At 50.5% G+C, this 17,867-nt stretch overlaps 1 protein-coding gene across 5 annotated transcripts in view; it reads left to right on the forward strand.

Moving 5' to 3' along the window:
* ARHGEF39 (Rho guanine nucleotide exchange factor 39) overlaps positions 1–17,421 on the forward strand; it is an 88,215-nt gene extending 70,794 nt beyond the window's left edge. For 3 of the 5 annotated variants that reach the window (XM_030567087.1, XM_030567090.1, XM_030567089.1), the window contains 4 exons: positions 3,932–4,060; positions 12,595–12,824; positions 15,507–15,595; positions 15,862–17,421. In XM_030567087.1, coding sequence (XP_030422947.1) covers positions 3,932–4,060; positions 12,595–12,824; positions 15,507–15,595; positions 15,862–15,970 — 557 coding nt within the window. In that variant the 3' untranslated portion in view covers positions 15,971–17,421. Of the gene's footprint in view, positions 1–3,931; positions 4,061–12,594; positions 13,029–13,059; positions 13,895–15,506; positions 15,596–15,861 lie in introns of those variants that run through there. The other 2 variants (XM_030567088.1, XR_004000969.1) reach the window with 2 other exon arrangements.
* The last annotated feature ends 446 nt before the right edge of the window (positions 17,422–17,867 follow it).

Genomic DNA, 17,867 nt, shown 5'->3' on the forward strand with positions numbered 1-17,867 from the left:
ACCGGTCGGTATCCCGTTCGCCGACCCGCTATCGGCACCGTTCCGACCTCTGGCACCGGGGCAGGTACCTTGACTCCTGTAGCCCTTCTCCGAGCCTCGAGATCTCGGTCGACCTCCCGACGCCGTTCTGGTTGCGGGTCTGGATCTCGTTCCAGGTACCGATACGCCTCCCGATGCCGGTCCCCGGTGCCGAGTTGGGCAAGGTCCGAGTGAGTCAGAGACTCTGCCTGTGCCTTCTTTTAGTACCTCCATGGCCGTCCGGACACGCATCCGTGTCATCCCATATGCGCAGATTTTATGCTCAGGACCACGATCCTGATATGATGGCCAGCGGGCGCCAGCCCCGAAGCAGAAAGAGGCTTGGCGAATGAACAGGCTTGGCCGCCAGGTGTACTCTGCAGGGGCCCTGCAGCTCGGGGTAGCAAAGCAACAAGCCTTGCTTAGCTGCGATAATTATAGCACCTGAGTGAAGGAGTTTCTCCCTCAAAACTTCCACCTGGAGTTCGCTGCCGTCTTGGAGGACGGGGGGAAAGAAGGTTCCCAGAGCGTCCCTCCAGGCCTCGTTGGACGCAGCTGACTCTGCGGCCGGCACTCTGGCCTTGAGTGTCGCCGTGAGGTGCATTTCATGGCTTCAGGTTTTAAACCTCCGGCCGGAGCTGCGGTATGCCATTCAGGATTTACCCTTTGTTGGTAAAGGCATCTTCGCGGCAGAGACAGCCCCAGACTGCGAAGTCTGGTGGGCAATAGGGTCCTAATGCGTCTCAGCATGTATACGCCAGCGACAAAACGCAGGCCTTTCTGGCCCCAGCCGCCATACTCTGTGCCTAGCCAGAGGCAGAACTCTGGCAAACGGCAGGGCCAAGGTGGTCGCAGACGAACGTCAGGACCCCTAAAGAGCCAAAGTCAAGGTCCCTCGCAATTACCACTGGGACCAAAGACGGACCTTCCAAGGTTCACCTGAGGGCGGTGTACCAGTCGCAGGACGGGATCCCGATCCCGCTTTCTCCTGGCATGGCCCCAGTTACTTTCAGATCGCTGGGTCCTGCGCACGATGGAGCATAGGTACCACCTTTAATTTGCTCCAGCCCTGTCCCACTTCAGCGGACGAAAGGGGTAAGGGGTTTTACCCCCGTTATGCCCTAGTCCCCCACTCGAACACAGGTCTCAGACCTTCTTGGTCCTGCACGGACTCAACCGGGTTAGGATAAGGTTGGAGTTCTGCATGGTATCCCTGGGAATCATTATTCCATCCTTGCCTCCTGGGGGCTACTGTGCCGCCCTGGATATGAAGCACGTGTACTTTCGCAATGCCATCTTCCCTCCGCACGGGAGATGCCTCCGCTCTATAGCTGACTGTCAATACTCCTGGTTTACGGCCATAGTCGCCGCCTACCGTCGCTGATGTCGGATATGCGTTTTTCCGTATCTGGACGATTCGCTTATCCACGGAGACTCTGAGACACAAACCACTCAGCGCGTGGGCATCGCCACGGTCTTATTCACAGGTCAAGGCCTGCTGTTTATTATAGAGCAATCCACTCTGGTCCCCACGCAGAGGTTGGGCTCCCTAGGGGCTATCCTGGTCTCCTACCTAGCCGGAGCCTGCTTATCGCAACTGAGATTTTAGGCGATGGCAACAATCATCTGAGGTCTGAAGGCTTTCCCAACGACCTCAGCTCGTTCTTGTCTCAGTCTCCTGGGTCCATGGTTGCCCGCAAGTTTGTAACCAAACACGCCAAGCTCCGCCTCCGTCCTCTCCAAGTCCGGCTCACTGCCCCTGACGGCGGACGCCTCATCTCTCTGCTCGAGTGTTCATAGTCACCTCTGAGCTTAAGGCCTTTGGTCTTCTAGGGAGCTGGCATTCCTCTTCAATGCCCCAAAAATTGAGAGTAGTCCGCCTGGCATGCCAGGGGTTCCAGCGGCAGCTGCGAGGCCGTTGTATCTCGGTGTTTACAGCCAACACAACGACCAGGTGCTTCATAAGTATTCAGGGGGGACATAGTCCTCCCCCCCCTTTTTTGTCAGGAGGCCATCCATTTCCGGGTCTTTGGCATGGCCCACTCGATGGAGCTGGCGACGTCCTTTCTCCCAGGCGTTTGGAACGTCCTAACTCTTTGCCTCAGCAGGTCTTTCCTGCCTTACGAGTGATCACTCTGCCCCATGTGAGGCGTCCCGCTTTCCGGAAGTGGAGATGTTTCCTCACACAGACCTGTTCGCTCACCGCGAGAGCAGGAAATGCCAGGTGTTCTGCTCCTTCCAAGATCTCTCCTCGGAATCGATCTTGGACGCATTCCTGATGCCGTGGAAAGGCCAACTGCATTATGCCTTCCCACTGTTCCCACTGGTTCATTAGGTCCTGCTCAAACTCCGCAGGGGCAGAGCGTGCATCATCAGGATCACTCCAGAATGGTCCAGGCAGCGCTGACATACCACGTTACTCGGCCTGTCAGCCCAGACCTCATCACTCAGGGCAACGACAGGCTTCGTCACTCGGACCTGCAGCCTCTTCGCCTCACGGTGGCTGCTGCGTACCTGAGTCGGGGTGACAGGCAGCCTTTCACCTGGTCAACGTACCGGGCCAGGTGGAAGCGTTTCTTTTACAGCTGCAATACGCTCGATCTTGCTCCTGCTGAGGTCTCGATCCCCTGTGTTTGGCCTGCCTCTGGCCTTCAGCGGCAGGACCTGGCGGTATCAGCGCTGAGGATACACTCAGCAGCCATCTCTACCTTCCAGCAGGCTGAGATGGACGTTCAGTGTTCTCACGCTCTATGGGTTCGAGGTCCCTCAAGGGCTTGGAGCGCTTGCACCCTCGGGTGCGCCGCCCAGCCCCGACCTGGGACCTCAACCTAGTCTTGGCCAGACGGGTCTCTGAGATCAGAGCTCTTACGGGGGTTCCGCCGTACACTAGGTTTCGCAATGACAAGGTGCAGTTATGACCGCACCCGGTTTTCCTCCCTAAGGTGGTTTTGGCTTTTCATGTTACCCACAGTTCAACGCAATGGGCACAACCGTTGCACTCCTTGGACATCTGTGGAGTGCTCGCATTATATTGTGCTGACAGAACCATTTCCTAAGGTGCCCCAGCTCTATCCCGGTAGCGGGCCAAAGGGAGGGCTTGCTTGTTCTCCTCTCAGAGGATCTCATCTGGGGTGATGGCGGACATCCCCACTTGTTATGATTTGGCTCATATTTCCCCAAGCCACATCAACGTGCATTCTACCAGGGCTCAGGCTTCATCTGCCGCCTTGCTGGCTCGTGTTTCTACCCACGAGATCTGTCGCGAAGCTCCATTGGTCCTCGGTCCATACCTTTGCTTCGCAGTATGCCCTGGTTCAGCAGTCAAGAGAGGCTGTAGCCTCTGGCTCAGCAGTTTTATTCTGCCACATTTCACTCCGACCCCACTGCCTTTGTAAGGCTTGGGATTCACCTAACTGGAATGGATATGAGCAATCACTCGAAGAAGAAAAGACGGTTACTCACCTTTGTAACTGTTGTTCTTCGAGATGTGTTGCTCATATCCATTCCACACCCGCCCTCCTTCCCCACTGTCGGAGTAGCCGGCAAGAAGGAACTGAGGAGCGGGTGGGCCGGCAGGAGTATATATGGAGCGCCATGGTGGCGCCACTCTAGGGGGCGACCTGTCGGCCCACTGAGTTGCTAGGGTAAAAGTTTTCCGACGAATGTGCACGCGCGGCGCGTACACCTAACTGGAATGGATATGAGCAACACATCTCGAAGAACAACAGTTACAAAGGTGAGTAACCGTCTTTTACAGGTGAGTAACCTGCTCAACTCCCAGATTTCAGCGATAGGATTGGGTAGAGCCATCTACATGCTCTTCTCTGGTGCTGGCAATTTTATCTATATCCCAACCTGATGTGGGTCACTAGCAGTGAAGTGGTTTTTTATTGATGTGCTATGCTAATTTCAGAAGCTGTGAAATCTGTTTCTGACGTGTCTCAGTGGGTCCACAGCACAATTCGCAGCCATGAGAACTCAATGCAACTGCTTCGGGTCCAGAAACTTCTCAAAGGACAGAAGACCAAGGTGCTGACTCCAGGTGGGTCCTACTCATCACCCAGATTAAGTGAATTGGAGACTGCTTTGTGGTCACTTCTGATTCAATTCAAATAGTTAAAGAGGAAAATTTGGCTAATGTCTCACAAACAGGGTATGATAAATGGCAAATTATGGGGAGAGGTGACTAGTGGGCCCCAGGGAATGGGGCTGCCTGGCTGGATTCACAATCTTCATTTAATGACCTGGAAGTGGAGGTAAGTGGAAGGTTAATGGCACTTGCAGGTGTCACTCAATTGGGAGGAATTTATGATTTGCAATGAGGACAGGAAAATGATCCAAAGTAGGTCATGGACATTAGTTTGGGAAAATGTAGCTACTGTCTCCACCTCATCTTTTAATAAGTAGAGAAAGCTGACAGTTGTGTTTTCATCCCTCATGTGCACTCACCTCTCTCCCTCAACCCCCCCCGTCCCCAAAAGACAAGACTCCAATAGGCATGAGTTCTGTGCCTATGCAGACTAATGTTATTAATGATTTGTAAGAGAACATAAGAGGCATGCCCTTTCCCCCTTCCCCCCCATTAATCATCTCTGGCACTGCCTGCAGCTTCTGCCTTGGCCCCTGCCCTGGGATTCCCTTCCCCAGCCCCTCCTCCCCTCTTTCTGCCACTTTGGAAGTCGGGCTGAGCGTGGCTGGAGGCGTGCCTAGGAAAGGCACTGCAGCTAGTGCTCCTACTGAGCCCTGCTAGATGGCGCTAAGAGCAGGGAAACTGGGCTAGCAGCAGAGTTCTGCGAGATGGGAACCGGGAAGCCTACTGAGTTCCATCCCTTTCCCACCTGCAACCTCCAGTAAGTGTTGGAGCCCAGGACAATGACGAGGAGGGGGACGCAACGGGGAGCAGGGTGGGAGCCAGGAGGGTGGGGGAAGCGGCAGGGCCCAGGGGCATTGGGTGAGGGGCCAGCATTTTAAGTGCCCCTCACAAAATAGTCATTTAAATTCCTATGCACACCTTGGTCACCTGAAATCCAGGATGGCGCTGTGTCTGCCCTTCAGAAAGCTACGCTCCAACAGCTCTGCCATTTTTTGAGCCACTCTATACATATGCCCAGCTCAGCAGGGAAAGCCCTAGGAAGAGGGTGTGGCATCAGTGGAGAAGCTGAGCTATCACAGTCTGTCATTGTTCGTCCACCTGAAAGTTGGGGCTATTGTGGAAAATTGACCACACGGTTGACTTAGATCAGACAGCCTGAGGCTCCTTTATTTCATACAAGCATATATGCAGGGAGAGAGAGCATGACCCCATGCAAGAGGCAGGCTACTCTGCTTTCTACAAATTTTACCATGCTTATAAAGGTTAAAACCACAAAACGTAGCATGCTGGTTACACATGCTAATTGCCTTATTTGGGATATAATGTTGATCACAAACAAGCTGACCGATTAATTTTCCATCTATGGCTTTTCCTGTTATTGTTATCCCTAACAAAGTCTGCGGTTTGACTGTTCTAACACCTTTTCTGTAGTCCCGAAAGCAAGCTCAGGTGTTGTAACTTAACAGATCTCCTGGTTCCCCTTTATCCAATTCCAGTTCCTCTTTTTGGAGCCCTGACCACATCTTTCTACCCCCACATGCCCTTTATAGACACAAAGCCATTGTTCAATTTTGGGAACTTTCCACTGTGACTCCTTTTACCTCTAGACACACACAAGCAACTTTCCTTCATTCTTTCATCACTCTGTCCCCCTCCTCTATTCTCCTTATACACAGAGACAAGCTGAACCAAAGTTCAACACAGCCTAGAAATAAGCTTATCCAAAGTTTAGGCCTAAAAGCCTGGCCAAAGTTGTAAGCCCACCGTATTTTCCCTCACAGAGCCCACCCAAATTTCCACTCCTAGCTATGCCACAGCAGCTGACAAGTTTCTAAATTACACTGGTGGGGTGGAAAATGAGTGATCAGTGTAGCTAGATAAGCTAGGCAAAATCAAACAAAAATATAGGCTTTTCAGTATAGCTGAATACAAACTTGAACATTAGAAATGGAGGTTGATAATCTGAAAACCAGAAACTCTGGAAAGCACTTAGTCGGATTCAGAAGGGAGACTTGGTGCCTAAAGTGGCAGTTAGGCACCACTAGTGTACGCAAAACCCTTGCTTGGCTGTCTCCTAACCCTGAAGGTACCCAAAGTCCCTAGGCATCTGAATTTCTGCAATTAAAGTGGCTGCATGTGCACAAAGCTACCTCAGTCCTGACACAGATGACCAGTTTGGTCCGTAACTTGCACCTAAACCACAGTGGTGTTCTCCAGACTGGTGTTTGCCTTCCTATCTTGCTTTTGGGGCCTGATTCACTAGGCATGCTTGGAGCACTCCTAAACCTACACAAAATGGCACAAGTCAGGGGACCAGATATTACTTAGCCTAGTGGTTAAGGTGGTCACTTAGGATGTGGGAGAGAGAGGTTCAATTGCCACCGCTGCCAGCTGTGGAAAAGAGATTTTAACTGTAGCTTCCCACCTCCCTCTAACCACTGAGCTATGGGATATTCTGGGGCAGGGCTCTCTGGCTCTCATGTTGAACCTGTTCCACTGTGTGTAAAATAATCAAATGCACACTGGGCCAGAGAATTAGAATGGCTGTCTCTATAATCCAGTGGTTAGGGCAGTCCCCATGTAGCAGGCAGATCCAGGTTCAGTCCCCTTCTCCTATGCATATTTCATTACTAGTAATAGCAAGACGATGCTGTCATATGGGTGTAATTCCTAAAGTCACATGGTTTAAATAAACCCACCAAAAATGGCTGAGAATTTAAAAATTGGAGGGTAAGAGACCATGAATGCCAGTCGTGATTCAATCTGCTGCTATTTTGAACAGAGTTCTCCAATGAGAAACTGCAGAACTAGAATTAATTTGCAAACTGGACACCATCAAATTAGGCCTGAACGAAGACTGGGAGTGGATGGGTCATTACAAGAACTAAAAACTAATTTCCCCGTGCTAATTTTCCCCTGTTGTTACTCACACCTTCCTGTCAACTGTTTGAAATGGGCCACCCTGATTACCACTACAAAAGTGATTCTTCCTCCTGTTGTTAAAACACTATGCCAAGGAACATTGGTGGATTCTTCATAATTTGGAAGTTTTTACATCAAGACTGGATGCCTTTTTCTAAAGGATATATGTTCTAGTTCAACTCAGAAGTTACAGGCTTGATGTACAAAATGCTGAAATTCTCTGGCCTGGGTTATGCAGGTCAGACTACATAATCACAGTGGACCCTTTTGGCCTTAAAAATCTATGAATAACCTACCCATGGACAAATTTCTTCCTAATTCCCATCAATTTGAGGTTAGTTTGTCCTGAACCAGGAGGGATCATGTCCTTTTTTATCTTATGTTAAATATAATAAAGCTGTGCATGTTCTCTCTGTACTTACAGAGACCCAATCTTTTTAAAAAATACCCTGGTAAACTCTTTGCCTTGTGGCAGTGAGTGCCAGGCTAATGATTCAGTGCATGAAATAGATGTTAATTTGCTGCCTTTTCCCTTGTATTATGTGAGAGAAGATGAATAGAAGTACTTGGTTGATTTACTTTTTCTATCCCCTTTATTGTTTTGTATCCCTTTATCATATAAAATGGTTACTCACCTTCTCGTAACTGTTGTTCTAGATGTGGTGTTCATGTCTATTCCAATCAGGTGTCTGACTTGTTCTGAACAATAGAGCTCAAATGTATTCAGTCATGGAGCTTCCAGGCTGTGAGGTGCAGTGACTGCAGGTTCGGGTGCTGGAGCTGCCCGTGATCCTATGTGAGAAGGTCCAGGAAAAGCAGCAGGGTAATCAGGGCTCCCACTGACCAGTCTAGGAGAGACATGTACCAATGCTGGCGGGGCCAAGCTGATGCTATGAGAATGACCTAAGCCTGGTCTCTGCAAATCTCGAGCAGGACCTTGTGGACAAGTGGTATGGGTGGGAAGGCGTATAGAAGCGTTCCCTCCCGAATGGAGGAGGAACACGTCCACTGTGGAGCCCAGACTGTAATTCTGGAAGGAGCAGAACTGCTGACACTTCCTATTGTGACATGTGGTGAAGAGGTTGATCGGGGACAGCCCCACATCTGGAAGAGTGAAGATGCGACATCCGGGTGAAGGGACCGCTCATGGCTGTGAAAAGACTTGCTGAGGCTGTCTGCCAGCTCGTTTTGGATCCCTGGAAGGTACAATGCCTGTTGACTGAGTGCTCTGTACAAAAGTCCCGTAACCTGAAGGCTTCCTGGCACAGGGGAGAGGAACGTGCACTCTGTTTGTTGATATAGAACATTGCAGTCATATTGTCCATCATGACCGATACACATCGACCTGCTAGGTATGTGTGGAATGACTGACACGCTAGGCATACCGCCCTGAGTCCTGTGGTCCTACAGATGAGCTCCCCACCCCAAATCTGATGCGTCCATCACTTGTGTCAGGGATGGCTGTGGGGCAGTGAAGGGGACCCCCGAGCACACTTGGTGAGCATCCGTCCACCACAGGAGTCAGTCGAGGATGGGGTGAGGCAGAGTCACAATACTGTCCAAGCTGTCCCTGGCAGGTCTGTACACTGATGCAAGCCACGACTGAAGCGGCTGAAGCCGGAGTCTGGCGTGCCGAACCACGTACTTATAGGCCACCATATGGCCGAGCAGTTTGACACAATTTCTCGTGGTGGTGGGGAACTGCCTGAGTCCCTGGATCATGGCATCAAGAGCCTGGAATCTTGCCTGTGGGAGGAATGGTCTGGCTTGGGTTGAGTCTAGAACCGCCCCAATGAACTCTATCCTCTGGACAGGGGACAGACTCGATTTTCACCTCATTCAGCTGGAGGCCCAGTTTCTCGAAGGTGGCTCTGATAGAAGCACAGGTGGCATTCATCTGAGCCCTGGATCGGCCTTTGATCAGCCAGTCGTCGAGGTATGGGGACACCTGTACCTGATGATGTTTCCACAGAAAGGTGGTGACGACAGCCATGCACTTGGTGAAGACTTGAGGTTCTTCTGACTGGCCGAAAGGGAGGACAGCAAGTTGGTAATGGGAACTGTTGATCACAAACCTGAGGTACTTTCTGTGGTTTTGCGCTATTGCTATGTGAAAATACGCATCCTTCAAGTCGAGGGTGGCATACCAGTCTGCTGGATCCAGTGAAGGGATAATGGAGGTCAAGGACACCATGCGGAACCTGAATTTCCTCGCAAACTTGTTGAGGTCGTGGAGGTCCAGGATAGGCCTTAGGCCACCTTTGGCCTTCGGTATTAGGAAATAGTGGGAATAGAAACCCTTGTCCCTGTGCTCCAGTGGAACCTCCTCCACAGCCCCCAGCGCTAGGAGTGATTGCACCTCCTGAATGAGAAGTTGCTTGTGAGAAGCGTCCCTGAAGAGGGACGGGGAAGGGGGGTGGAAAGGCGGGATGGATGGAGAATTGAATGGAGTTATCCCCTCTCTACCATGTGAGGCACCTAGCGATCCAAAGTTATACGGGACCATGCATGGTAGAAAGGGGATAGTTGGGAGGAAGAGGTAAGGTGGGGTGAATTCAGTCTCTTGACTGGTGCGCCGACCTCGACTGCACCTTCAGAATGCCTGTTTAGGGCCAGAGGGCAGTTTGGGCTGGCTCTGATTAGCGGAGGGATGTTGTCTTCTCCTACCGCTCCGGTTCCTCCTAGAGTTGTCCTGGCGGTTCTGCTGCTGGAACCTTTGAGGAGGTTGTGGGCAGAAGTGTCTTTGCTGAGTGGCAAGAGTATGCAAGGGCAAGGGTCTGAGGGTGGCTCAGGAATCTTTTAGGCTGTGGAGCCGTTTGTCCGTCTTCTCTGAAAACAGAGTCTAACCCTCAAACGGGAGGTCCTGAATCATTTGTTGGACTTTGTAGGGTAGCCCTGAGACTTGCGACCAGGCCCCCTGTCACATAGCCACCCCTGTCGCCATGACTCATGTGGCAGCGTCTGCAGCATCTAAGATTGCCGGCAATGAAGCGCAGGAGACTAATTTCCTTCTTCCACCAAGTTGGTGAACTCAGACTGAGAGTCTGAAGGGACGAGCTCCGTGAACTTAGCCATGGAAGCACAGGTGTTATAAGAGTACCTACAAACAATGGCCTGCTGATTAGCAATATGGAGTTGTAAATCACTGGTGGAATAGATTTTCCTACCCATGAGGTCCAGGTGTTTACTGTCCCTTGGAAACCTTGTCTCTCCCACTGGTTAGCCCTGTCAGCGACCAATGATTCCGGAGGTGAATGGGAGTAGAGATGCTCAAAGCCTCTGGAAGGGACGAAATAGCGGCGCTCATTGCATTTGGCAGTGGGTGGTAGAGATGCTGGTGTCTGCCATAGAGTTTTGGTGGTGTTCACCACCATCTTTATGAAGGGTAATGCTACCTGTGAGGGCCCTGAGGGTGCTAGGATGTCCACCATGGGATCCGTGTCCTCAACCACCTCCTCAGCCTTGATGCCCAAGCCTTGGGCAGCCCTATAAATCAACTGCTGTAGAACTCTGTTCTCTAACACAGGAGCTATGGACGACCCAACCAAAGGAGGAGGAGGAAGCATGTGCCGGTGGTGAAAGCTCCCTGCCCCGGATGGGTCACGTGATTCCCAGGGCAATGTTGGAGGAGGTGGTGCCAATGATGGTGATGGGGTCGAAGGCATCATAGTTGGTGTCAGCATCAGCCTCACAGGAGGGATCTGCATCGGCATGCTCACAGGAGCTGCCGAGGTCAGGGGGCCCGGTGCCGACATCAGCACCAGGGCCGTAAGTGCCTGCGTTGAGGTCAACATCGACCAGGGTGTAGGCACGGGAGACAGGTGTGTCGATGTTGTAAAGGCCAGTGCCAAAGTCGGAGCTGAGCACAGTGCCGGAGTCAACGATGACACTGGAGGGAAAGGCATCGGGACTGTAGGCGCCGGGTGCGGATGTGCGGCAGAAGGCGGCATGACAGTAGCAGAGGTAACTGAAGACATTGCTGAGTATGGGCCCTGGGTTCCTCCCTGGCCCTGGTGATAAGCCCAGGGAATCCAGAAGCTCCATTGAGGCGGATTCTGCCACTGCGGAGGCCACGCCTGCTGCTCCCTTCTGTCTCTGCCCAACCTTGTTCTACGGCTTCTGCTGGTACTTGAACGGTAGGAGTTGGGCTCTGACTCTGAGGTCTCAGACACTGAAGACCACGGAGGAGCTGATTCTTGGTGCCTCAAAAGTTAAGAGCTTGGGGAGCAGGAAGGCCCTCTGTGGGAGCGTGAAGGTGCTGATAGACAAGGCGAAGGGGAGTGCCTCGACAACATAGCCAGCTTTCCCTTGGAATGCACTGGAGGACGGGGCTCCATCGGCGCTGAGGGTTCCTCACCTGCCAGGTGAGAACAGTGCTGTCAGGTGGAGGATATCTCTGGTGGCCTGGTACGTTTCTGGCATGGATGGGAGCTGAAGCTGCTGCATAGGCACCAGAGATTGAGGTGGGACCGGACTCGACTGCCTCACCTGGGCAGGAATCAACACAGCCCTAGAAGAAGATGCCGAGAAGAGTCCTTCCTCGGCACCCAAGTCACCAACTGTGCTGGGGCACTCTGTGTCGAGGATGTCGTCGGGGTCGGGTCTCTTGAGCGCGGGTTGGAATGGGGGCACGAGGCTGCCTCCATGAAGATCACCATCAGCCACTGTTCCCATTCTTTAAGTGTTCTTGGGCAGAACTTGCGGCAGATCTTGCAACAATCTTTCTGATGGGTCTCCCCCAGGCACCTAAGACACAATTAGTGTGGATCACTCTTAGGCATGCGCTTGGTGCAAGCCACGCAGTTCTTAAATCCCAGGGACTGCGGCATGCCAAGGTGCTGGGGCTGGGGGGGAGGGAACTCCCCAACTACTATACTATACTAAACTTTTAACTGGTATTAACTATCTAACTATATACACAGAATAACAGAGAACTTGCTGAGCAAGAGCCAGGGGAAGTTCCAGCTATCATCACTGGCGGTAAGAAGGAACTGAAGGCGTGGCAGGTCAGCAGGGCTATATATTAGGTGCCATGAGGGCGCAGCTCCAGAGGGCGCCCAGGCCAACCCAACAGATGCTGCTAATGGGAAAAATCTTCCGGCCAACGTGCACGTGTGTGCGCACACACCTGATTGGAATTGATATGAACAAGCACTTGAAGAAGAACCCCTTAGTCCTCTTTTCTTTAAGGTAAACAGTCAATCTCTCAACCCTCCTTTTTCTGTTACATTCATTTTGAAGTAGGATGGGCATATCTGAACACAATACGCCAGGTGGGTGTCCCATTACTTTTATAATGGCATTATAATTCAGTATAATTCCACATGCATATAACACTTTTTATTCATGCCTGCATGCTCTTTCTGAGCACTTTCTGCACATTGAGCAGAGGTTTCATAACACTGCCCTCAGTCACATCGAGGGCTATTTCCTGAGTGATTAATAGTTTATTTAAAACACAGTAATCTACATGAGTAGTTCACTTTATTCCTTTAATTGATATTGCCTGTGTCATGGTTGAGTTCCATCTCACAGTTGTGCTTTTCCCCCCACACAACCAGAGCGCTGGTATATCCAAGAAGGCTGGCTCATGGTGGTGCCCACAAAGGGTGAAGAAGTGAAGCGTAAGATGTTCTTCCTCTTCTCCGATATCTTGGTTGTGACGAAGCCCTGCCACCCACTGCATCCCCGGAATTCAGACAAGTTTTCTTGCCAGGCAGTCTATCCACTTAGCCAGTGCACAGTGGACAAAGTGTTTGGCCATACCCAGAGCCAAGGAGGGCTGCTCAGTGTAAGTTTCTCTCAGTTTCTGGCTGCAGCTCCTACAGCCCTCATTTCCAACCCTCTTCCCCCCCCACACACAAATACATCCTGATCTAAAATAAAATTAATGTGAGAGAGGATAGTGGGTGTAATTGACCCCTGTGGTTGAGGCAGTGATGGGGAGAGCTAAGGTGAGTCTCTTAATTGCTGCAGGAGCAGCAGACTAGAAAGGGTAAAATGGTGGCAGTGATAAATATAAAGAGCTAGATTGTACTAGGGAGGCTTCACTGCAGGTGGAAGAGTGAGGGAGTGAAGAGCCCATATCACATCTGTGGGAGGCACAGTTCCTCTCTGACCTCCCTGGTGTGCATCCTGCTCCTACTACTGTACTTGGTTTGCTCAGGGTAGCAGCATGGCCCTTTGCCCCCTTAGGAGTGCACAGAGGAAGCAGTGCCTGGGCTCTGCTCATTGTGCTGTTCCTGTGCATCCACAAAGAGGCTACTTCCAAACTAGTCCTAAGGCAGCATGGTAAGTAAAAGGCAACAGAGTGGTCACTAGGGCTTTGGCTCATCTGAAATCCTGCTGGATAACGTGTGGAGAGATTCTTTGGATCTGTTGCCAAGGGTGGAGCTTCTCCTCCTGGCTGCTTTTCTTCCCCCATGTCTTTTCAGTGAAGGATCTGCCTTTTGGCTGCAAGGACTTCTCCTGTTAGGGGTTATAATACCTTGGATAGAAGCATCCCAGACGTCATTTGAAGTGCCTACAGTTAGAAAAACGTCTCCCAACTTGTCCTAATAATGCTAAAGCAAATTGCTCTATTTACATTTAAACTAAGACCCTATGCTGCCACTTATAGTTACTTCTGAGAAGAGAGCCACATTAAAATGCAGTACAGGGAGTGAGGTCTCCTGGCCCTACTGGATTCACCGCAGACTTGCTCTGTGATCTTGAGCAATAGGCTTCCTTTGTGGGCTAGTTTCTCAATCTATAAGGTAAATCTGTAAATGAAGACGCCCCTATGCTGAGAGGAGAGCTTTTCCTGTCAGCATAGTTAGCTACCCCTTCCTGGGGCTGGTCTACACTACGGGGGAAAATCGATCTCAGATACGCAACTTCAGCTACATGAATAACATAGCTGAAGTCGAAGTATCTAAGATCGAATTACCGTCTTCACGGCGCGGGATCGATGTCCGCAACTCCCCGTGTCGATTCCGCAACTCCGTTTGGGTTGCTGGAGTTCCGGAATCGATATAAGCACGTTCGGGGATCAATATATCGCGTCTAGATGAGACGCGATATATCGATCCCCGAGCAATCGATTGCTACCCGCTGATACGGAAGGTAGTGAAGATGTAGCCTTAGGGAGGTGAATTATGTCAGTCGAAGAAACTCTCCTGTTGACATAGCGCTGTAACAGCAGGGATTGCTCCGTAAGGGCTGGAGGGCCTGGGGCTAGCCAGCCCTTATTAGTACAGAGGCATATCTGGATTAGATCAATTAATCCCTTATATAAAGTACAAGTGGCTGCAGTGAAGAGTGAAGCTCAATAAATTGAAAGAAGAAAGAGGCTCCTACAGAGAGAACCTTGACACCAGGAGGTTTGGAACCAGAGCTAGAAACCTGAGGCTCAAGACACATAGGGCCTGCATGTGGCCTGCCAATATAGGAAAGGCCCCAGGCAGGCAGGCCTGGGCACAGGGTAAATTGGAGCCTGCTGAGAGTGGGTAGGCTCTAGCCAAAAGATCTGGGATGTGGGATTTCCCTGCTGAGACTATAGCCAGGAAAAGCCTGGGGACCCAACAAGAAGGTAAAACCAATGGAGTGTTTTAGAACTTGCAGGGGAGTTTTTGAACTTTATTATGTGAACAAACTTGGACACATGCCCCCAGAAGGGGTGGTGAATGGACAAGAAAAGCCTATGTGGAGTTCAAGAAACCATTTGAGGGGGAATCTGAGACAGGCTGCCTGTAGTGTATTCCCAAGGCCATGATGGGGCACATGGCATGCAGCTAGCCCCATCATGGCTACAAGGGATTATATTTAAGCAGTGACTGCACTCTGTGTACAAAACACCATTGTGAAAATCCCAGCTCTATGGAGAGCTCTGTGGCAAAGGCAGGCAAGATGGGATGTGGGAAGACCAGAAGGAATACCTTTAAAGAGAGTTTATTTTGGATCACTCCTTATGAGCTGTATGGGGGAAGCAGAGTCTGACCGCAACTTGAACTTGGCAAGTAGTGGATTGGATAACAAGGCTGCCCAATTCAGTGGGGCAGCATGGACTAAGGGACAGATACTGGAGTATGAACAGAGTATCAAGGGTGGTATTGACTTACTACTTCCATAGGGTGCTGGGAGGAATATTTAATTGTGTGAAATATTTTGAGATCATCAGCTGGAACGGAACAGGGTAGGGCAGGTCTGCTTCTGTGCCAGTATAGCCTGGAGCTGGACAGCCCTGTTGCTTTTCTATTGCAAAAGGAAGATTACAGAAATGTGTAGGATGGGGTGAGGTGCTGGTTGTTTCTGTGGCAGGGCTGCTGTCTGGGGCAAAGGAAATGTTAAAGATGGGTGTTGGACTCAATGTCTTTCTCCTTCTGTTCTGTTCCTCCCCCCTGAAACATCTGGCCCTGGCTGCTGCTGGAAGACATACTAGACTAGAGGGATCATTGGTCTGATCAAGTGTAGCTATTGTGTTCTCTTCTTTCAGCTCTCCTTTCCCCACAAGACACTGCTGCTGATGTCGAGCAACCAGGAGGATATTAACAACTGGTATCTGAATATGACAACTGCTATCAGGTAGGTCTTATCTGCTTTCTGTTGTTCAGTAGGTGACACTTGTTTCTCTTAATGTGTACTTGTGGTGTAGGAGGTGGGACAGTGCACCAAAGTGATCATGTGGGCTTCTGGAAGTATATCCACAAGATGAGTGGCTAGAGTACCAGACTGATTGTGGGAAGGAAAGGGAGCTTTGACTCTGAAGGCAAGCCTTAGAAGGAATAATCTCATGGTGCGGGTGAACAAAATGTTAGAGTGGGTTTTTCCTCGTTTGTTCTTTTCCCTAGGCAGCTGAAAGCCAGGCCCACCTTTGTACACCAGAAGGAATACCTGACAGAACAACCTGTCAGCTCAAGAGATACCCACACAGTCCAGGAAATATGCCAGAATTTATGAGAGCAAAGGTGTGTGTCAATGTTTCCTCTGATTTTTTATGTCCATATACGGAATTAATTTTAAGTGTACCAAAATGGAGGTGATGTGTGGCAGGGATGGGGCTGAGGGCTTTGGAGTTTGGGAGGGGGCTCAGGGCTGGGGCAGAGGGTTAGAGTGTGGGTGGGCGAGGGCTCTGGAGTGTGGTCAAGGATGAGGGGTTCAGGAGGGGGCTCAGGGCTAGGGCAGAGAGTTGGAGTTCAGGCTCTGGCTGGAGTTGTGGGCTCTGGGTTGGGGGGTTCAGGGTGTACGCTGCCCTGGGACTGCAGTAGGGAGAAAGGACTCCCCCCAGCTGTCTCTCAGCATAGCAGCTTGGGGCTGGGGAGAGGTGCCTCTCCCCAGCCGTGATGGCTCCAGTGGGGCACCTCTGCTGCGTGGTCATGCAGCTTACAAGGAACTTAGGTGTGTGTATTGTGGGAATACACCAAAAGTGGACCTGTGTGACAGATGATACCCTTGTATTCAGACCCTACACACTACTGTAATAATGTTTGTACAAGTATGCCTTTTAAGGTATCATTTAAAAACTTGTAATTTGATGATTAGTAGGATCATGGCAGAATGCACGCAACAGCATTATATGTGACGTTACAAGTATAAGCTGAGATTGTGATTATAAAAGTATATTTTCCAGATCCGTTTGGGGAGTGGCCAAAGCAGTTCATCAGAGATACCTCAGCCAGGTGTAAACAAGGCTGATGGACATTACCTGCTAAATGGCCATTCTTTGGCAGGAAAGGGGATGGGCAAAAATCCGTATCTTAGCAAAAAAACAGCATAGAGTTCCTTCCACACAAATGGCCTGTCACCTTGCACCCAGCTGGAAATGCTCCCAAAGAGGGCAGAGAACTCTCTCTCCCTTCCCATCGCATTTTCTGCATCTGACAAAACAAAGGAAGCAGCCGATGGACTCTGGGCGAGGGGCCCTTATGTAAAGAGTTTGGTCAGCAAGACTGCTGAAAGCATGTGGTGAGAAATCTTTGTTTTGAATATAATCTGTTGTTAGGCACCAGGGATTGTTTTATTTTTCTTGTAACCATTTCTGACTTTTATGGCTCATTACTTGTACTCACTTAAAATGCATCTTTGTAGTTAATAAACTTGTTTTATTGTTTTATCTAATCCACTGTGGTTTGTTGAAATGTTTGCATAGCTATTTAAAATAATAAACTGACATTGTTATTCCTTTCAGGAAATAGACTTAATATATTTGTACTGGGCAGTATAAGACTGTAACAGTCCCACTCTACCCCCATCTTCTTCCCTGCAGAAACTACACAAGCTCCACCAGCTGTGCAGTCAGTGATCTTTTATTTCTAGTTCCCATCACAGTCCCTATGAAATACAGTAACTCCTCACTTAGTATCATCCTGGTTAATGTTTCGTTGCTGATCAATTAGAGAACATGCTCATTTAAAGTTGCGCAGAGCTCCCTTATAATGTTGTTTGGCAGCCGCCTGCTTTGTCCACTGCTTGCAGAAAGAGCAGCCCATTGGAGCCAGCTGGTGGGAGCTTAGAACCGGCATGGACAGGCAGCCCCCCATCAGCTCCCCTAAGTTCCCTGTGCGGCAGCCGCCCAGCAAGCTATCAATTGCTGGCAGTTCAGCTGTCCCTCCTTCCTCCCACTGCGCTGTGCTGCTCCTGTCCTCTGCCTTGGAGCTGCTCCCAGGAGCCTCCTGCTTGCTGTGTGAGGGGAAAGAGGGGTGCTAATGTCAGAGTGTTCCTCTCCACAGAGGTTGGGTGCGGGGGACATGACAGGGCTCAGGACTGAGGGAGCTTGCTGGCAGCAGCTGCTGTCTCAACTTGCTGATCTACTTAAAAAGGCAATGTACTTAGAGTGGTGTCAGCATACTTAAAGGGG

Source organism: Gopherus evgoodei, chromosome 6 (assembly GCF_007399415.2).
Source record: "Gopherus evgoodei ecotype Sinaloan lineage chromosome 6, rGopEvg1_v1.p, whole genome shotgun sequence".
In the NCBI taxonomy this organism is placed as follows: Eukaryota; Metazoa; Chordata; order Testudines; family Testudinidae; genus Gopherus; species Gopherus evgoodei.